The sequence below is a fragment of the Sphaerodactylus townsendi genome, linkage group LG03 (assembly GCF_021028975.2).
Source record: "Sphaerodactylus townsendi isolate TG3544 linkage group LG03, MPM_Stown_v2.3, whole genome shotgun sequence".
Taxonomy (NCBI): domain Eukaryota; kingdom Metazoa; phylum Chordata; class Lepidosauria; order Squamata; family Sphaerodactylidae; genus Sphaerodactylus; species Sphaerodactylus townsendi.
Window position 1 is genome coordinate 172,386,027 of NC_059427.1, and position 21,546 is coordinate 172,407,572.

The 21,546-nt window shown below is 41.4% G+C and overlaps 1 protein-coding gene across 7 annotated transcripts; it reads left to right on the top strand.

The window, feature by feature from the left end:
• The first annotated feature begins 8,782 nt into the window (after window positions 1-8,782).
• On the top strand, window positions 8,783-21,222 carry ZNF207 (zinc finger protein 207). Of its 7 annotated transcripts, XM_048488374.1 has the most exons (12): window positions 8,783-8,926; window positions 10,500-10,638; window positions 12,098-12,268; window positions 13,011-13,086; window positions 15,367-15,405; window positions 15,638-15,747; window positions 16,905-17,065; window positions 17,977-18,066; window positions 19,111-19,353; window positions 20,065-20,227; window positions 20,373-20,556; window positions 20,782-21,222. In XM_048488374.1, exons 1-11 carry the CDS (start codon window positions 8,921-8,923, stop codon window positions 20,531-20,533), a joined length of 1,359 nt encoding a protein of 452 aa, XP_048344331.1. In that variant the 5' UTR covers window positions 8,783-8,920; the 3' UTR covers window positions 20,534-20,556; window positions 20,782-21,222. The 7 variants fall into 7 exon arrangements, with proteins under 7 accessions (XP_048344331.1, XP_048344330.1, XP_048344332.1 ...); XM_048488373.1 differs by having other exon boundaries at window positions 20,373-21,222; XM_048488375.1 differs by having other exon boundaries at window positions 15,638-15,717; window positions 20,373-21,222.
• The last annotated feature ends 324 nt before the right edge of the window (window positions 21,223-21,546 follow it).

A 21,546-nucleotide genomic window follows, 5' to 3' on the forward strand; every position in this document is an offset into this window, starting at 1 on the left:
AAAGGGAGAATCCGGGGCCCTAGTTTAAACATTGAAAGTGATGCTGGAATCCACCCCCAAACAGCATCACTTTCAATGGTGTTTAAACTAGGGAGCCCAGATTCTCCTTTTAAATCCACCTTAAAAGGAGAATCTGGGGTCCCCAGTTTAAACAACATTGAAAGTGATGCTGTTTGGGGGTGCATTATCCCCCATCCTGAAACAGCATTACTTTTAATGTTTAAATTGGGGACCTCAGATTCTCCCTTTAAATCCATGCCGAAGGGGGTGGATTTAAAAGGAGAATCTGGGGAAATTTGGGGGATGCTTGATGTCAGGGGTGCAAGTGTTAAGCTAGCAGCACCAAAATTTCAGGGTATCTTTAGGAGACTCTCCTGATGATACCACCCAGGTTTGGTGAAGTTTGGTTCAGGGGGTTCAAAGTTATGGACCCTCAAAGGTGTAGCCCCCATCTTCTATTAGCTCCCATTGGAAACAATGGGGGATGGGGTCACCCATGTTGACCCCCCCCCCGAACCAAACCTCATCTACCTTGGGTGCTATCATCAGGAGAGTCTCCCGAAAAATCCCTGAAATTTTGGTGTTGCTAGCTTAAAAACTGCAGCCCCTGCAGGCCAAAAACTTAAAAAACACTAAAAATACAAAAACACAAACAGACCTGAATTTTTTGCGCACACCCCCCAGGCACGTGCCCGGTACAACGTGCGCACCCCGGCCCCCTGGTAGTTGCGCCTCTGGATACATCAGTTTTGTTACTGGGGGACACTCAATTTGTGTGTTTGCAGCTTGGTCTTTGTCTTTATATGTAATGTTAAAATTAGTTACTTAGTGGTCGATTTTTTTTCTTTGCAACTTTACCATTTTCTTTCTTTCTTTCTTTCTTTCTTTCTTTCTTTCTTTCTTTCTTTCTTTCTTTCTTTCTTTCTTTCTTTCTTTCTTTACCATGGCCGGAGTGTTAGGGACAGGGCAGGGCCCTGTTCTCAGAGCTAATTACAAACTATTTGTTCATATCAGGAGGATGCCACCTTATGATACATTAGCTTTGATACTGGGGGACACTCAGAGTGTTTGCAGTCTTCATTTATATGCAATGTTAAAATAAGGCATTTAGTGTTGAATTTTTAAAAAGAAATATTTCTTATTGATTTTTATCCACCCAAAAACACACACCAGAAAGGAAAATTATTGAAACAGACATCAAGCCATATAACCAACAGAATAACAACAAAATAGATTTTTCATGTTCAACAAAATACAAATTTGAGAAACTTCCATCTTACTCGTTTTGTCTAACATTCTGCTATTCACACAACACCCACTGATATATATCAAATAGACAATTATAGCCTTAACTACTAGCATATTAATAAAATGTTTATTCCTTTAGTTCATTTGGTGTTGATGAGTAGGAGTCTTGTGTCCCTTTAAGCGCAATTTTATTGTAGGGCTTTTTTTTTTTGCAAACTTGTAGTTTATCAAAATTAATGCTGGAATGAAATTGTGCTAGGTTTTAAAGTCTCGCAAGACTCCTATTTTTGCTGTGAGGATGGCTACCGCTCTGTGGGGCTTACTTCTAAGTAAACATGCTTAGGATCAGGGTACTAGCTGCCATCCTAACAATACTTGCTGGGGGAAAGTGACCTGGCATGCTTTAAGGAGACTTGGCACCTAAAGCTTTTCACTGCTAAGTGAGGTGGGGGGATGAATTTTGTCACTTTTGATTTGAGTTTTCCAGCTCATCCATTGTGCACAGTTTTGGAAAAAATCCATGCAAATCATTTCCAGAAAAATAAGAACTGCATCGTTTGAAGCCCAGGTCAAGAAGTTGTCTGCGTGGTGTTAAAAAGTGTCACTCACTTATGGCAACCCCAGAGGGTTTTCAAGGCAAGAGATGTTCAGAGGTGGTTTCCCATTGCCTCCCTATGCATAGCAACCCTGGACTTCCTTGGGTGGTCTCCCATCCAAGTAAGCAAACCAGGGCAAAAAAAAAAGCCCTACAATAGTGAAGCAAACCAGGGCTGACCCTGTTTCCAAGATCTGACAAGTTTGGTCTAGCTTGAAGACAAGAACACTTTGTGGGAATGGACTAGAATGTCTACAAATTGTATTTGATGCTAAGGAATATTAAGTTTGTATGAACCAAAGATTTCTAAGAATCAAAATGGGGTTTCTGTATAGAGACCAGCAGGCCTGCATGTTAGCAGATGGTCAAACTGCATGTTAGAAGCTTGTCGGTGATTATGCAGGCAAGCAAAGATCTTTAAGATCTTGTCACTAAAGGTTAATACGTGACAGAAGACATATACTTTATAACTTTGTTTTCAGCACTAGTTATATGGGATGCCTAAGGGAAATAAAGAGATCAGAGGTTAGAATAGAAATGAATGTGATTAGTTAAATAGAAAAATGTTTTTATATATATGTTAAATGAACACAGAAATTATAATGAGTGATTTATTTTACTTGCATTTTACTATAATTCTATTGTATTAGAATCAAATGGTGTAATTGTTAAAATCATGTTTTAATCTTTTAAAGTGAAATAATTTTCAACCTCAGAAAAGGGAACTTTATGATTCTAAGGAATGTATGTAAAATATTTATACCGTGGAGAAGGATTTCTCTCTTTAGGAGCAAATTCAGGAATTTTGGAAACTAGTAATCGGATTGAAAACAAGAAAAGGCAGAATGCAGTTTATTGCTGCCCTTTGCATAGGGGCAGACAGAGAGAGACAGAGAAAGCAGAGGAAAATTCCAGCTTGTGTAAGTAACAGAAGGAATCAGACACGTAGCAGAAAGAAGCAAACTATCCAATGGGATTTTAAGGTTCATGCTTATAGCACGTGAAAGGGGTATGGATTATGTACGTGGGTATGGGGATGTATGTATTTTTTTGTATCTATAAAGACTAAGGTCTTTTCCTGGGTAAGGCGTGACTCTGTTAGAGAGTTACCCTGTGTGAGCTGTTAAAATTCAGCACAGTAAACTTGTCTCTTTTTGTTTCAAACCTGATTCTTGAGTATTTTCTAACTTAGTCTTAAAACAACTCAACTGTGCAGGACCAGAGACCTGGCCTCACAATTTACTAGACAGTAAAGGCTTACAAGGTTAATACTACATATTTCTTACATAGACTAACCCCTATGGAATTTCTGGGCACTTCAGTTGCAGTGAATGGCATTTCTGTTGCCATGAACAGGATTTTAAATCACTTGCTTGTTACAATATTTTGAACCCCAGCTTCAAAAATACAAATCCCTGCATAGCTTCCAAGATCTGGTGAGACCAGTCTAGCCTGGGCCATCCAGGTGAAAACAAGAACACTTACTAGAGAGTAAAGACTAGGGAAACAGGACATTTCTTACATAGACTAACCCCTATGGAATTTCTGGCCACTTCTTTTGAAGTGAATGGGATTTCACATTGCTTGTTTTATCATGGACCTTCTTATAATATATTGAACGCCGGCTTCACAAATACCCCAAGACTCATTCCTACTTAGCTTCCAAGATCTGTTGAGATCGGTCTAGTTTGGGCCATCTAGGTGACAACAAGAACGCTTACTAGAGAGTAATGGCATTGGCTACTGAGGTAAATAAGACATCTTTCTTACATAGACCTATGGAATTTCTGAGCACTGCAGTTGAATGGAATTTTGTGAGCCCTTCTATAGAGTTTCTGAGCAGTTCAGATGAATGGAATTACTATGGAGTTTCTGAGCATTTCTATGGAGTTTCTGAGCACTTCAGTTGAATGGAATTTCTGAGCATTTCTTTGGAATTTCTAAGCACTACAGTTGAATAGAATTTCTGAGCATTTCTCTGAAATTTCTGAGCACTTTGGTTGAATGGAATTTCTGAGCATTTCTTTGGAATTTCTGAGCACTTCAGTTGAATGGAGTTTCTGAGCATTTCTTTGGAATTTCTGAGCACTTTGGTTGAATGGAATTTCTGAGCATTTCTTTGGAATTTCTGAGCACTTCGGTTGAATGGAATTTCTGAGCATTTCTTTGGAATTTCTGGGCACTTCGGTTGAATGGAATGTCTATGGAATTTCTGAGCACTAGTTTACAGTTCACTACAGTGTGAAATCCTGAGCAGGATTTCAAATCGCTTGCTTTATCATAGGCCAATAGAGGAAAGCTGGCCTCTTGACAATAACTGGAAATCCGAAAGACCCCAAGATCCATTGCATGTGGAAACGCAAAGCTAACCCAGAAGAAACTTTTCGCCCGCGCTTGGCAACAAGACTGCCCGCAGATACACACAAGGGCGGATTCGTCGCGATGCATGCCGGGAAAGAGCCGCGCGTTCCGACCTACCATGACGGAACAATACACAACGCCTCCCTGAAGGGGCCATGCGCGCGCGCGCGGTGCATGCTGGGCCTCGGAACCCTGGCGGAGGCGGCGGCCATTTTGTGTCTGCCTGAGGAGGCGAGCGCGGGTCGGGTCAGGCTGTGGCGGGTCGCGTCGTTCCGAGGTTTTCGGCAGCGGGACCGACGCCGCGATGGGTCGGAAGAAGAAGAAGCAGCTGAAGCCGTGGTGCTGGTATCCTTTCGCCGCTCGGGGGGCTGGTCCTGGGCCTCTTTATCGGGAAGCAGGAACGGTGGGCGGGCGGGCTGGGCTTTCTTCTGTAGACGCCGCGCCCCGCGGCCTGGTCAGACTGGCGAGGCTCGTGGTCTCTTCGGGCCTCTTCAGTTCCTGGCCCGGCTGCTGCTGCTACCTGCCTGCCTTAACCTACTTCACATATTCCCTCATCATCTCTCTATAAATATTCTCTTCTCCTCGTGCGACGTGCTCGCCCTTCCTCCCTCCCTCCCAAACCCAAAGCAGCTAATTTGTTTACGGTCCATCTCCAAACTGCATAAAAGGTACACGAGGCACATAAAATATGCAAAATTGCGTATAAGGATTCGCGTAAATATATACATAGAATATGTAAAATTGTACATCAGGATTAGCATAAACAAATACATAAGATGTATTGTCGAAGGCTTTCACGGCCGGATTCAACTGGTTGTTGTGGGCTGTGTGGCCGTGGTCTAGTGGATCTTGTTCCTAAGGTTTCGCTTGCCTCTGTGGCTGGCATCTTCAGAGGTGTGTCACAGAGGGAAGTCTGTTATAGGCATATCACAGAGACAGTGTATAACAGACTTCCCTCTGTGATACACCTCTGAAGATGCCAGCCACAGAGGCAGGCGAAACAAGACCAGACCACGGCCACACAGCCTAGAAAAATGGCATATAATTAGTGTAACTATATACATAAAATATGTGAAATTGCATATAAGGATTAACGTAAATTATATATAAAATGTGTAAAACTGCATATAATTAATGTTAATATATACATAAAGTATTTAAAATGGCATATTATGATTAGTGTAAATGCATAAAATTGCACATGATGTTTACTGTAAGTATATACATAAGATATGTGAAATTGCATTTAATGGTTAGCGTAAATACATAAAATATGTATATAATGATTAGTGTAAACATACGTAAAACATGTAAAATTGCATATTGTCATTATAAATATAATATAAAAACATAACATTATTAATGGCAACAATAAGATTCTTCAAAGGGTTTAATTGCACCTTTCCTAATCTTAGATGCCAACCACCCTAATTTAGTCACTTTATGTTCTCTCCTGGTACTTATCCGATAACAGGATGAAAAGAAGTAAGACTATGACTTCCCCAAATGAGCTGAAATTATGGGCGATAGAAGAGCTCAAGTCTGATTATACATCTTGCAGCCGAAGACATGTTCTGTGGTCTTCTGGCCTCACTTGCTCCTCACAACTCGTCAGGGTTGGCATTGTTTATACATGCCAATGTGGCTGTGCAATGTCATGTGCAGCTGTTCGTAGCAGACAATGGTTTTTTCCCTGTGCCATGAGCACTGGATCTTGCTCCTTCACATTCCATAATTGCTAAAGATGCAGGAATGGGTCTGCTTTTTTGTTTATTTGTGTATTTGAGAGTAGACTGATTCTTGTTTGTTTGTCCTTTGCCCACCTAGGCCTCTGGTGCCTCTCTATTGTGGTAAGAAACAGGTTCCTATAAAATTTCAGTTGTTAGCATTGTTGAATTTATTGTGCTTCTGAGTGTTGGGCAGTTTGCTTCCCATTTTCTCTGCATGTGAGGAGCAGCAGTGGCGTAGGAGGTTAAGAGCTCGTGTATCTAATCTGGAGGAACCGGGATTGATTCTCCGCTCTGCCGCCTGAGCTGAGGAGGCTTATCTGGGGAATTCAGATTAGCCTGTACACTCCCACACACGCCAGCTGGGTGACCTTGGGCTAGTCACAGCTTTTCGGAGCACTCTCAGCCCCACCTACCTCACAGGGTGTTTGTTGTGAGGGGGGAAGGGCAAGGAGATTGTAAGCCCCTTTGAGTCTCCTACAGGAGAGAAAGGGGGGATATGAATACAAACTTTTCTCTTCTATGCTAATTGTGGATATGAGCATCGTCAGCCATGGCTCTGACCTCTTCCATTTGAGATCTCTTTATTCACTCTTCCTTAGCGGTTATGCATTCCTTAGCGTTGTGGAGTTGGAGTCCGGGAGGCTCTTGTTACTTGGTGAGTGGCAGAGCATGTACAGTGTGTGTGTTTTAGACCAGTAGTGGCGAACCTTTGGCACTCCAGATGTTATGGACTACAATTCCCATCAACCCCTGCCAGCATGGCCAATTGACCATGCTGGCAGGGGTTGATGGGAATTGTAGTCCATAACATCTGGAGTGCCAAAAGTTCGCCACCACGGTTTTAGACTGACCACTCACTGGCACTTCACATCATTACTAAATTTTTCTGCTTTTTTCACTACTCACCCTTTGATCTAAACATGGGACAAGTATCAGAACTGGATCTAACAGTAGGGGGAATCTAGGTGCATGTTAAAAGTGAAGTGACGTGCAGAGAATGTAGAACATTTTACATGTTAATGTTCAAAGTACCTTGCAATATTAAAATAGTTCTCACATCATGTGACAATCAATACTATTGTTGTTTTTGGGCTCCACAGTAGACTGAGCGTTACAGATGCCCATACTGGAAGTCAGACTTTTGATTTCTCATAGATCTACCAGTTCTCCTGTCCTTTTTTGAGTCAAATTTACTGAATGTTTTCTACACCTCAACAGTTCACTTAATGTTTTGTGATATGCTTGATCCATCGCTGCAACTTGAGCACCCCGATTCATTGCTATTAATTAATTAATATAGGATTGAAGCTGTAATGAATAGAGAACCATTCTGTTGAATATGTCAAAATGAGGCTTCTAAGAACCAAAGCAAACTGTGTAGCCACACTGTCAGACAGTGTGAGTGGAGCTATATCACTTCATTTAATAGGCCTCATAAATCAAGGATTAGAGACCCTGAACCTCTGGTAAGGTACAATGTTTAGAAGTGCACTGATTCTCCATAAATTGATGAAAATGCCAAGGATTCTACATATCAGACAGAAACTTTTGCTTGCTCTAGAACTCGTGTGTGACATGAAACTTTTTGCATTGACAGGAGGTATGAAGAGCAATTTTCTTCTTAAGATAGAGCTGTGGAAATATTGGTGTGGTTTCCTCTTTTCCAGAGCAGACCAGTGTGGGCTAATGGCTAAGGGCAGTAGACTCTAATGTGGAGAACCAGATTTGATTCCTCTCCTCTCCACATGAGCAGTGGACTCTAATCTGGTGAACCAGATTTGTTTCCCTGCTCTTCCACATGAAGCCTGCTGGTGACCTTTGGCTAGTCACAGTTCTCTCAGAACTCTCTCAGCTTCACCTACCTCACAAGCTGTCTGTTCTGGGGAGGGGAAGGCATTTGTAAGCTGCTTTGAGATTCTACAGTTGAGAAAAGCAGGGTATAAATCCATCTTCTTCAAAGCTCAGCACAATGTGAGATGCCACTCAGCCTATCCCAGGGGGCTGCAACCTGTGGCTCTCCAGATGTTCATGGACTACAATTCCCATCAGCCCCTATCCTGAGTCATTTGGAACACACAGAGGCCTTAAAGCTGAGTAGATGAAAAGCACAAACAATAGCAGCCTACTGAGCGAAGTCAAAACTTATGGATTTCAAATATGAAATCCCCCACTCTGATTCATTAGTTGTAGTACTTTATATGGATCTGTAGCTAGACATCCACTATACAAGGTTTGCTGGGATGTTTAGCAACTCTGATTCCCAGAAAGAGCTTATGAACCACACTGCATATAGCTCCTGGTCAAAGGAATTAAATGTGTAAAATAGGAACGAGGATAGTCATTATAGGTAGTCCGTGAAGATACTTCTGCCTTGCTTTTTTGATAGTGGCAATGGTAATATCGGTGCATGTCAGAACATGTGTTTAGATGAGCAAAATCTAAATGACAGCTGGACCCTCCTTCTATCAGGTGCCATGTGCAGATTAGTGCCTTGTGCACAGCTTGTGTACTGTGTGCAAAACCTTGGATAAGGTGAGGACACCCTTGGATTGGGTACCAATTTCTTTTGTATATAGTTAGTACAGACATGCCAGTGTGGGATTTGTGCCTGAAAACACCTCGTTGGTCTGGTGAGAGCACTTTTGTTAGTAGATATGGGCAAATAACATAGAACTGCACTGAGTGGACTGTGTGTCTACTCAGTGCTCTTGTCTACATTAAGGCCCTACAAAGTGGTCTACTTCCTGGAGTAAAATCCGCTGCTTTTAACAGTGCATGCACACATTGTTTTATTCTTAGTAGATATGTTTCTTGGGCCATCATGGTTTTTTCTTTAACAGTCTTAATATGGTATTGTAACAGGGATTTTGGACGATGAGAAAATTCTTTATTCAACACCAAAGGCAAAGCACCTTTTAAAATGTCAAGTATATGTCACCAAGAAACTCTATATACTGGACCTGGTTTAAGCAAATAATACACTTGTATGCAGGTGCGCTTTTCGAAGAATGTGATTTCATAGTTCTGGTTCATTGTAACAAAGCAGCATGACATTTTTAAATCCTTTTGTTCACATTTGAAAATGAGAATTAATAAAACTGACTTGTTTGACACACTGCAGCTGGATCCCACAAACACAGTTGCTTTAATGAAGATTTAATAGGCTGGCTAAGAAATGGGCAGGTTTACACAAGGAAAGATTGGCAGTTTTTATAAAAAATACCTACCTTTGTCCTACAAAGGTTCAAGCATTTGTACAGTGCAAGTCTGCTTTTTAGTGGAAAACATCTCTCGGAGAACCATAATCCCACATTCTGATGCCTGCCTGAAAAGGGTGATGGTCCTCAGAGGAATAATCCCACAGTGCAATCCTAAACAGAGCTATGCCCTTGAAATCAAGAAGCTGGTAAGAGTTTGACTCGGTTTAGCATTGCACTGTAAATTATTAAAAAGTAGGTTTACACATTTGTACTCACAACACTTTCTAGGCAGAAAATACTGTAGAACATGGGGAGTTTTGCTTCCAAGTAGGCACACTCAAGCCCATGCTGCACAACTACAATCATGTACTAAGTCTACTCTCAGTTTTGAAAGTCTAGCTTTAGCTGTGTGTAGTCTTTTTATTCTTCATTATAGAACTGGCTTTAAAGGTGTTAAACCTACAGCTAAAATGTAACTTAGACATAAACTGGACTAGGAAACTAGAGCTCAGTCAACCTAATCACAACTAATTCCACATGCCCAAGGAGCATTAGGGCTTGCGTTTCTCGAATAACAACTCTTCATGCCCATCACAGTTTGTGAAACGAAGAAGCATTGTGTCCCAGCTGTGATGATCTACCACTGAATATACAGTTGATGAAAATAATGGTATTTGAGTTTAATCTCAGTTAATTAAGTTAAACTGTTTCAGCAAAAGTTGAGAGGTATCTCAAATGTATAAAGTATTATGTCCTTACTTTTCAGGGTGGAATTATTTAAATAGCATTCTATACTGTGTCTCAGAGCCCCATCTGGGGGGTGCAAAAGGGTTTAGGGGAGCAGCATGGCCTTACACATGTGTGTTTGCCCCCCCCCCCCCCGGGGCACTTATCCCAGTGGAGTAGGCAGATGTGCAGGTGGGTGGCCGTTCCCTAGCTCCATGGTGGTGAAACCCAGAAGACCAGATCACTGCAGGGCTGCCCTGGTGTCCTAATCAGACACCGGGGTGGGGGGGTTTCCCAGGGGCGGAGCCAATGTTAGTCAGCTTTCCCCCAGGCTCAAGGGCAAAGAACTTGGCACCCTGACCCTTGGACTTACACCATCCTATGGGGTGCTTTCCGGGAAGGGGGGTTATGCATTTTTTTGCTCCCTGTGCAACCAGAAAGCCCTTTTGGAGCCGCCAAGGGCTGTGGTTGGGCTGCCCTAAGCCTGGCACTTTTGGCACTTTGTTAGCATGCATTCTTGTTGTTTCTGCTATGTTCAGGTCGCTGTACAAGACTGGCAAGTATTAATATTGGCTATTTATTGTGCTGACAGTTTCTTTGTTTTATTTTTGTGTTTGGTGGGGTTTTTTTGCACTTTAGGTACATAAAGAAACTATCGATGCTGTTCCAAATGCTATACCTGGAAGAACTGACATTGAACTGGAAATTTATGGTATGGAGGGCATTCCAGAAAAAGACATGGATGAAAGGAGAAGGCTGCTTGAACAAAAAACACAAGGTAAATTGGAACACTTTTATTTTGGGCCATCATTGCGGTGGTAAATTGTTTAGATCAGTACATCTTTTATTGGGAACAACATAAAAGTAAATGCAAAGACTTAAGGGTGTAGTTATCTTGCAGCCCAATCCAAAGGGAGGGGGCGAATGGGTTATGGCGCGGACACGAGATCACGACAGCATGTTTGCCCACCCGACCAGTGCAGTTGCAAATGCGTTGGCATGGTGGGCAAATTGGGAGGCAGGCAGGCGCTGAAGACCTCAGCAGCACTGTATTGCCAAAGGCTTTCACGGCCGGATTCAACTGGTTGTGGTGGGTTTTCCGGGCTGTGTGGCCGTGGTCTGGTGCATTTTGTTCCTAACTTTTCACCTGCATCTGTGGCTGGCATCTTCAGAGGTGTATCACAGAGAAAAGTCTGTTTCACACTGTGTCTTAAGTGAGAAGAGAAAGACCTCAGCAGCACCTTTCCCAGAAGGAGGACCGCCCTTCAGGGTTGCATTGGCGTCCAGGAGAACACTGGCACAGCTCTGGGTTTTTTGGGGGGTAGAGCCAACATTACTGAGCTTCCACCTGGGCTTTGCTGCCAAGAACACAGAGCCCGGGGCGTTGGAGTAACTCTGTTTCAGGCAATGGAGAACTTTCAGGCTGCTGGGGAATTTTTCTTTTTTCCTACCTCCCTGTGCTTCTGAAGGTGGAGGGGTGGCACAGCAGAGACACCCTCCCTGGCTGGTTTGGGCTTTGAGTTGGGCTGTTAAGGGACTTCGGTATCTTCAAAATCTATTGAATTATTGTGACATGAATACAAGTCAACTTATGCATGTTTGACTTCATGTAATCTGTCACCTAATATTTGCATTTGTAGTTAAGTCTCAGATTTTCCTAGTTGGAAGTATAATTTAAATGACTGACATATTTTTAGATCTGATTAAACAGTGGATTTGGTGGGATCAGATTTGGTTGCATGATGGCATCACTGAAGAGCCACGAGCTGTTTAAATAAATGATCGTTTTTGCTAGAATTGTCAGAAAATATGAGAAATTATTGAAAGGGGATTAGCTTGTAGGAAACAGAAGGTAAATTTTGAAAGATGAGGGCTCTAGTTATAGTGGCAAACTGTTTGAAAGCAAGCCCTGTGTGTTCCTACCTATCACATGTGGCTTAGAGACTCCCTGGTTCATGACTAACATCAGTTGTGAAACCACAGATGAAACAAGCCATGTTTTGTCCCCTTGGCTTCAAACTCAGATTCTGAACACGTCGCAGTCTCTGAGCTGCACACAAACTTAAGAATTTCAAAAGTTTGTTCTCTTAATGCCCAGTTGTTGCTTAGCATTATTTCTGGGTTCATCTCTTCAGCCACGAATTGCGGGTCGAATGATTTCACGCTGAAGTATATTAATAGCAAATCTTGTCTGCCCAAATGATTAAAATTAATTGAGTGATAAATCTTTATTGCAGCGGAAAGCCAGAAAAAGAAACAACAAGATGATTCTGATGAATACGATGATGACGACTCTTCAGCTTCGACCTCATTTCAAGCACAGCCAGTGCAACCCCAGCAGGGATATATACCACCAATGGCGCAGCCAGGCTTACCTCCCGTGCCTGGTGCCCCAGGAATACCTCCAGGTACCAAACTATAAAAAATAGAAATAATTACGATTTTAGTAATGAAATATTTCTTTTGTATCAGAAGGTTAATTTACATAAACTTTTTCTAGAACTTCCAGTTGCTATGTACCAAATGTGATCTTGTTGGAATATTTAAGGATTTTTTTTAAAAAACTGTATTTTTATTGATTAGAAAATATTAGTTGGGAGTGGTGTACACGTCGCTTCAAATAGCCCACACTGTGCAGTTGTGATTTTCACTGGGTGTGATCAAGTGTTCTGACTTTTCATTCTTATTCTGTATTGAGGGACCAATTGTGTGGAGGCACACACAAAGACATTGTTAAACTAACCCTGCCTAGTTCTTCTGTTTAATAGAAGACTGTATTGACCTGTCTCTGTTGAGGTTTTCGTAATGAGCAACCCTCTGTTTAAAAGTGAGTTGTGCTTCCTTGAAGAACTATGCTCGGGTAAAAGGAAAAAAAATGTAAGGAAGGGGAGATGGGATGTGTTGTCAGGGTCTTTGAAACAATAATGTAGGTACCGGGAAAGGTGGGGTAAAGGAAAACTCCCCTGTTAAATTTGCATTGCATTGTGGTAAAGGAAAACTCCCCTGTTAAATTTTGATAAGGCGTGGGGAAGGTTTCAGGAGCTTTCAGGACATTTATTTAAAGAACTACTAGGTGTTAGTACGAATTCTGTTTCGATCAAAGAGCCTTTGTATACAGATCTCACTTCTAACGAGCATTCCTATTTTCAGGTATCCCACCGCTAATGGCAGGTGTTCCGCCAATGATGCCTGGGATGCCTCCAGTGATGCCTGGAATGCCTCCTGGGTAAGAACAAATAGCAGGTTGATTGTGTCGTCTGTGGTCATTCGTTTTCTCCTTTCTGTCCCCAGTAGAGTTGGTTGATACCAGCCAGATTCGGCCCGATTCGGATTCGTACCAGATTCGGGTCATTGGGCTCGGATTGGCCGACTCCCGAACCTGGCAGATTCGGACCGCCCCAAGTCCCCAGCACTGGCTTAAAAAAAAAAAAGTTGCAGAATCCATTAATTGGGTATTATTTAGCTTCTTTTGTTAATTTCAGTCTGTTCCAACAATTACTTGCTCCTCATTTGATATTCAGAGTCTTGTCTTGAACTAAGTTTTGTGGGCCTTTAAATTCTTCAGGCGATTTTTTTGTTTTTTACTGGGGGTATTTATCTGCTATAGATGCCGTATATCTTCCAGGCTTCATTCCTCTCTCTGCATCATTCACAAATATAGGTAGATTTGGGCCAGGTTGCAAAGTATTGTGCATCCCAGCTTTGCTTTCTGAGGTCAGTGTGTAGAGCAGTAATAGCAGGCTTGCCTAGCTCTAGCCACACTTTGAATTAAAAGTAGAAGGCTTTGGAAAAATGCCTTGGATGGTTAGTAGAGGGAGGGATTCCTTGCTCTATGTGCAGCTGCGGACAGGTGCATTTCACCACCGTGGGAGATCTTGCCCCTCGAGTGTGTTTTGGTCCCCTCTACGTTAGATTACTGCAGTTAGCATACACAGGGCTGGCTGCCTTTAGAGCCTGTCCAGAAGCTTCATTTGGTACAGAACATTGTTGACCGGAGTAGGTTATTAGACGGTGTCACTCCAGTCTTGGTTCAGTTCTATCAGGGGTCTGTTCAACCTGCAAGGCTCTCCAGGATGTTCATGAATCATAAGCTCTTCATCGCGGCCTCTGCCAGCATGGCCAACTTAATGCGGCTGGTAGCAGCCTGATGGGATTTGTAGTCCATAAGTATCTGGAGAGCCGCAGGTTGCAGACCCCCGGTCTACATTGCCAACCACTTTGTTTCCAGGACCAGTTTGAAGTGCCCATATTGCTTTTAAGTTCTTTTACAGTTTGGCGTGCCGTAAGGACTGTCCTCTCCCATATCAGCCTATCCATCTCAGCTCCGGTCATCTTCTGAGGCCCTTCTTTAAGTGCCCCTGCCATCTGAGGCGAGATGTATGACAAACCCAAGAAAGGGCCTTCTCATCCGGTAGTGTCAAAACTTTGTAATTCCCTCCCTGGGAAGGTTCATCTGTCTCCCTCCATGGTTATCTTTTACCACCAAATGAAGATGTTTTTGATCTGCTTAGCAAATCCCCTGTAACTGCTACTGCCCTGCACCATGGATTTTAACTTTACATCTTGTCATGCAGTACCTTAATTCAAAGGATACCCTGTTAAGGGGGAGACCCAACAGAACCACTTGAATAACCCTGGGGATTGAATCTACAACTGCCTATGCTGGTAGTGCTGCTGCCAGCTCTTCAATCTATCCCAGTGATCAGAAGCTAAAGGGCATCCTTTCTGGGAACAAGAAAGTCAGCCCTGCAGGGTAGGCGACTTGTAGAGTAAGTTTCCCAAATTAGGTAACCAGGTAGAATGTAGCCAAAGGGTTCTAGGGCTGGATTTTGATTGGAGCCACCTGTAGTCAAAACATCTTCAAATATGATCAAATGGAAATTTGTTAAAATTGGGCAAGAATACAAATAAGAGAACAATAGCAGTGAGGAATAAAATAAAGAAACCTATTTGGGAACTCACTATAAACAGGGAGCAAATTGTTGCAGAGCTAAAATCAAAACAAGATGTTGCCAACTATTCCAATTGCAAAGAGACCACTCAATCCAGAACAGAGTTCCAAGCTGTCGGGTCGCCTGTGGCACAAAGATCCAAAACGGTGGATCTTGTGAATCTGTTGTAAGGCTCAGACAAGCACAAATTGATAGGTTTGGGAACCATCTTTTTCACAAAGAGATGATGTTGTCAGGGGCCTAATGACCAATCAGATCAAAGACTAATGAGCCATGGCAGTTACACAGCAGCCTAAATTAATGTTCAGGTGACCTAAAGGTCAGGCAGATATAACAATCCATGATGTATTCTGCAGCCTTCTCACAGTGACACTAATAATTTAATTTCCTGGAATTCGGTGCCAGTGTTTATGATCTTGATGTCCTGGGGTGTGAAAGATGGGACCATATTTCGATGACCAGTCTCTATGGGTTTTATCAGTTGGCGAAAGGTCAGAGCTCTGATATTTTCGCTAGCACACAGCACAATTGAATTCTCCCTTATTTTGTCGTAGGCCACAGTGTGAACCAAACTTTGACAGAGCAAGAAACTGGTAAAACTTAGTTTCTTGACATTTTATATATTTTGATTGAATAACTGTAAAATTGCTTTATGGTAAATGTATTTTTGTCAATGTTTACTGCCTTGGGGGAAACCCTGTTTGGGTGGGAAAGCGATAAAGAAATGTTTTAAATAAATAAAGTGGGAATGCTTAGATGACTTTGACGTTGTATGCCGTTGTTCGTGGCAGGTTCCATTTTCACGCTACTGTTTATTTTTAATAGGATGATGCCTATGGGTGGAATGGGTGGAATGATGCCTCCAGGACCAGGGATCCCACCTCTTATGCCTGGTATGCCACCAGGTAGGTCAGGGGTGACGAATCCATACTGTGGTGAGATTACTTTTTCTTTTAAACAATCTGGGATTGCTGTAGTTGTTGGTTTCTTTGTAGAAAGTTCAAAGTTGTTTCTATAATTATATCTAAATGCAGCGTTCATTTTGTTTTATGACCGTTTAAAGCAGTTGGCACAAGAAAATTCTGTACTGTGTTAGTCTTCATATGTTTATAATTTGAGTGGAAGTTGTTTTCAGAACCTTCAGGACCTAGACTTTGTATGAGAAGTACTTATGATTTTGGATAAGAACCTAGACTGTTTTGGTATAAGAAATACTTATGATTCTTGCCCCCTGGGATAACTGCATAGGGGTGGGGGATCTTTGGTGTCTCTTAAAGCTTCTAGTGCAAGTGGAACTTAATGAGAAAATTATTTAGAATGACTTGTGCAGTCTTTGCTTACTTGGATTGTGATTGTTGGATTGTTTAGTAGCCGCCAGACTAATGCCAGTTTTCGTGTCCTAGTAATGTGTGTAAAATATATCTCTTGCTGTCTAAAACAAAGTATTCTCCAGAGTCGCTGAGCATGCTTACAGTGTGTGTTGATGTTTTCTGAGCTTCTACTGTATTGTTAGTATATATAGAAATGGGCTGAACAACCCATTTTTTAAAAAAACCAACCAACCAAAGGCTTTGTTACTAAAACTTGACAGGATCCAATGCTTTCTCTGTCGCAGTATGCCCTAATATATGTGCATATATAGCTTTGCTAGTTTGGAGCAGCATAATAGCATCATGGTATTGTCAGAGGGTATGTGGAATTCACTGTGTTCTGCCCATATCAGGGAGCAGCTGGATCAGAACTTCAAAACTATCACTGGAGTCAGCTTAAAGCAGAATTTAGTAGCCCGTACTTGGCAATCTTGGTTGGATCTGGATTCTTAACTTTTCCCAGTGCTGGATTACTCAGGACATGGGTTTTGCCATTGCTTAGAACCTGTTTCATGTATCTGCATATTGCAACATTAACCCAGAGTTACAGGGTTTCAGACATGCTTTTAAATCATTGTTTAGACTTGTGCTTTATCTACTTGTCCTGCATTAACACATAGTTCTCTTACATGAAAAAGGACATAGAAGCATGCAGATTAAAACATTGTCTGGTTAGTGTTAAAAAAATTGAGAAAACTACTATCAGAATAATTGTATTGTAGGTATGCCACCACCTGTTGGACCTCGCCCAGGTATGCCTCCCATGACACAAGGACAGCCTGTGAATGCTCCAGGTGTTCTTAACAGACCTCCGGCTCCTGTTGTTGCAGCTCCAACCCCTCAACCTCCAGTTACTAAACCACTTTTTCCCAGCGCAGGACAAGTAAGTTGTTAACTTTTCTCCTGAGAGCCTAAAAATCATTCAATACGTGGATGTTTTTCTTTTTATTATATCAGTTGTAATAGTCAGTTGCGGTGTAGGAACACTGGTCTCCTGGCTGTGAGATTGTTAGATAAATTGCTGACAATGGATTCTTTAATGAACACGCTGGGATTTGAACATGTGTAAACATGCAGAGCATTGTATCCTTTCTTTATCACAACCCCTTTATTCTGCAATATGTTCTCATCGCAGGTTTGGTATTTACACCTGCCATCTTTCCTTCATCTTGTAGTTGCTGAAAAAGTAGACAGTCAAAAGCACAAGAGGGGAAAAAGAACATATTTTGCTAGCAAATGATTAAATGTGTATCTGATTTTTATTAGCAGGTGCTTGGTGCCATGTTATCATGGTTGGTAGCTGCCTTACCATCCTTAAAACTCTCAGAGAGGAGTGCAAGCAAAGGAGTGAGCAGGAACGCCTTGTAGAGAAGTTCTCGTACTCCTGAGCTGTTGATCATTAGTGTTTTCTGTCCCTCTGCTCTTTCCTGTGATACTAACATAACTGATAGTTTACTTGATTTTGCTGGGTTGAAACAATACAATCACACACACCATGGGATGAAATACATGGGTGATACATTTTGGATGAAAAGTCGTCCCTTGCTTACTGTTAGAGTGGAATAGTTCGTGAAGAGAGGTATATGGACCTGCACTGTTTGGTTGGGTTTATTATAAATTAATAAGTCAGATTCATGTATTACTTGTAAATATGCTGCGGCCTCCTTAATGTGTTGCTGCATGTTGAATTTGCACTGGGAAGATACTAAAAATCAGTCTGGCATCCTTCCAACTTGGTTATTTTTCACACGTTATTTAGAGTCTGTTTACTGTTTCCTCTCTTTTATGCTACAGATGGGGACACCTGTCACAAGCTCAAGTACAACTCCATCCAATTCAGAACTGTCAGCACCTTCTAAAGCTCTGTTTCCTAGCACAGCACAAGTACGCAGGAAGTTGGAGTTTTAAAGAAATTGCTTTGCCAATTAACCCTTTAGACCCTTATGTAACCTTAAAATTCTGCCTAAACATCTTCAGATAATGGTCGCTTCCTGATCATGTTTAGCTGTTCGCCCCATTTTAAATTGTTGCAAACTTTTACAAACTGTATGTGGTATTGCTATACAAAAAGGAAATGAGAGATTCTACATTGTGGTCTTAAAGGGTTAAAAAGCATGAAGCAGTTTAGTGCGTCTTAGCGGGCAGCGGTTTACTTGATGCATGGGTTATCTTTGCTAGTTTACGCTGTTCTAATGCATCATGATAAATGTAGGGGAATACCTGAAATTCCATTATGTACTAAATTCCAGCCTATCTAACATTGGTTGGGAATTCAGTTACTAGTTCAGACATATGTGCTGTTTGCTTATCAAAGCATTCTCTCATAACTGAAACTTAAGAGCTACTTCTGATATAAACCTTCAGAGTCTTAATAGAGTTGCATCTTTCTTAGAGGCATAAATGTAGTTTTTGTAGGCTATTAGAAATTGACATTTAAAGGAGTCTCAGAATATTAGCATTGTTTTATGTAGAGAATGCTTTTAAAACTGATTTAAAACTGATTTGATTAGAAAGTTTCACACAACAGCATTCTTACAAACAATTTTCTGAAATATTCTAATTTGCTTTGAATGCTAACTTGCTGAAAACAGTTCTTAACTAATTGTTGTTGCACTAAAAACAACATTCCTGGGGAAAAGTCTGAGGTATATTCTTATAGAGTGTATTGTATGAGATTGTGTGTGTCCGTTTTTGTTTTCAAAGACCAGCAGCTAGTTATGCAGTTTTATGTTGCTTACATCGTGGGTTTTGATCAGTGTCATATACTTCATAGTTTTTATGTGTGGGGTTTTTATGTTGATTTCTGTTTTGTTTGCTTTATGTGATGAGGCTGAACTTTTGGGCTAATTTTACTGCGTGAATAGACTAATTGCTGTTTGTGCATTTGAAAAAATTACTGTGCTTATATTTTAATTTTGTACTTTGCAGGCTCAAGCCGCTGTTCCAGGTCCAGTTGGTACAGATTTCAAACCTCTGAATAACACACCTGCAACTACAACAGAACCCCCCAAACCTACATTCCCAGCTTACACACAGTCTACAGCTTCAACCACTAGTACCACAAATAGCACTGCAGCTAAACCAGCTACGTCTATAACAAGTAAGCCTGCTACCCTTACGACAACCAGTGCAACCAGTAAGTTGATCCACCCAGACGAGGATATCTCTCTGGTAAGTTATACGTACCCCCTTTGCATCATTTATTGTTTCTCAAATGGTTGTAAAGCAAGTCCGAGCCCCTTTCCCTGTCCCCTTCCTTTGAAATCGATTGTTTGATATAATTGGTAGTAAATTTAGAATTGCTTTGCTTCATTAACTTTTTTCAGCATAGTTCTAAAAGCCTTCTTACAGGAGACATTAAAGACTCTCTTCCAGCTAGCTTTCTCATCTTACTTGGTTCTCTATTTAAAGTAGACACAATCAAGTGAGTAAATGTTAGTGATCTTTAAATTGCCAAGACTAGAAATGTTGTAACTATTTTTGTGTTCTGTTATATTGACCTTTTCAGTATAAGATCAGTCGTGTAATCCTGTAGCATTACTCTTGTCTTATGCCTGTTAAATGGGCTTGCCAGAGTAACTGCGTTGGATTGCACCGCAAAGCACAATTCATCTGTGGAATCTTGACGAAGAGGACTTGGGCTCTCAAAAGCCTATACCCTGAAACTCTTTTGGTCTCTGTGGTGCTGCTGGACTGAAATCTAATAAGTTTCCTGTATTATCATACTCTGTTGTCCAAGGTGTATTTGTCTCAAGGTGTGTCATACTCTGTTGTCTCAAGGTGTATTTGTCATATGACTCTTCATATGAACTCATTTGTCATATGACTCTTCATATGAACTCATATTGTTGAATTCTTCTTTTCCTCTCTTTCCCTCCGTAGGAAGAAAGAAGGGCACAGTTGCCTAAATATCAACGTAATCTCCCTCGACCAGGCCAAGCTTCCATGGGCAACCCGCCAGTTGGTCCAATTGGAGGTATGATGCCGCCACAGCCAGGAATTCCCCCCCAGCAACAAGGAATGAGACCTCCGATCCCACCTCATGGTAAGCTTAACCTTATTCTAAATGTGTATGATTTAATTAATCTAACTAGCAGGAAGTCCAACATTAACAACTTAATGAGTTTTACAGAGAGACAATAACGCTTAAATTTTTTTCCTAATCTTCTCCCAAATGGTTTGCTTTACAGGTCAATATGGTGGTCATCACCAGGGCATGCCAGGATATCTTCCTGGTGCGATGCCTCCTTATGGTCAGGGACCTCCGATGGTGCCTCCTTACCAAGGTGGACCTCCCCGACCACCAATGGGAATGAGACCTCCTGTCATGTCGCAAGGTGGCCGCTACTGATGCTCCTGCAAAAGCTCTAATAGGTTTGGAGATTAAACCTTTTCTCATCTTGTGCTGTTAATATAGCCAAGCTTCCATCAATTAAAACTTCGTTGTGACTTTTAAGAAAAAAAAGTATCTTTCCGCATACGAGGAACTGTTGGACATTCTTATTTTACATGGGAAAAATTATTTAGAATAATAAAGCAGGAACTTTTCCCTAATGTTGCAATTTATACTGTATGGCTTCTTTTTCATGTTTCATCTAGGTTTTTAGAAGTGAAGTATAGTAAATATGGTTCGTTAAATTGTGAAGGCGCTGGAATTACATGAACATACCATCTTAAAGGCAAGTTCTGTGACCTTATGTTGCTGTTTGTAAAATGATGCCTTCACAGCACTTCAGGTGCTGTTGGACTTCACGTCCCCAACAATAGTTTGGTGAGGGCTTTAACTGTGACCAGCTGCTTGTACACATAAGGCTGAACATGTAACAATATTTAATGTATTTAGAGCTCCTCCTGTTGCAGAGATTGAAATTGACCCACTCAGCTCATGTGACTTTCTGTACTGTTAAACTTCATTGTAATAAAACGAAAGAAAAAAATTGTCTTTTTATTCATGACCAGCTGTGGACAACTTCCTAAAGGTTTGTACTGATGCATGCCATGATAGCTTGTGGTGTAATAAACACACATTTCCTTATGGTACATTGATATATTCTGAATTATTTTAACTTCAAAGTCACTAGTTTTATGCTGTAGGTTCGTCTAGGCCAACTGAATGAGTTGGCCTAGACCTGTACAGTTATTAACCAGTTGCTATGTAATCTGTAAACATTGGAATAACAGAGCACTTCTTTTTCTAAATGCATGGTTTCTTTAGCTGCTTCCTGGTTTTACATCTCCTGGTTATAGCACTGGGACTTTGTTTTGTATTTACTTATAGAAGAGGTTCCAAGTAGAATTTACTGTGGAGCACATTTCTCGGTTCTTTCTCAGGTTCCTTAGGATTGTATCAGTTGGGATCTCACT

Excerpts from the sequence above, each read along its gene's own strand:
- ZNF207 (XM_048488373.1), top strand. Across the intron at positions 18,067-19,110 it reads TGTTTCCTAGCACAGCACAA|GCTCAAGCCGCTGTTCCAGG; the intron begins GTACGCAGGAAG and ends TGTACTTTGCAG. Across the intron at positions 20,228-20,372 it reads ACCTCCGATCCCACCTCATG|GTCAATATGGTGGTCATCAC; the intron begins GTAAGCTTAACC and ends TTTGCTTTACAG.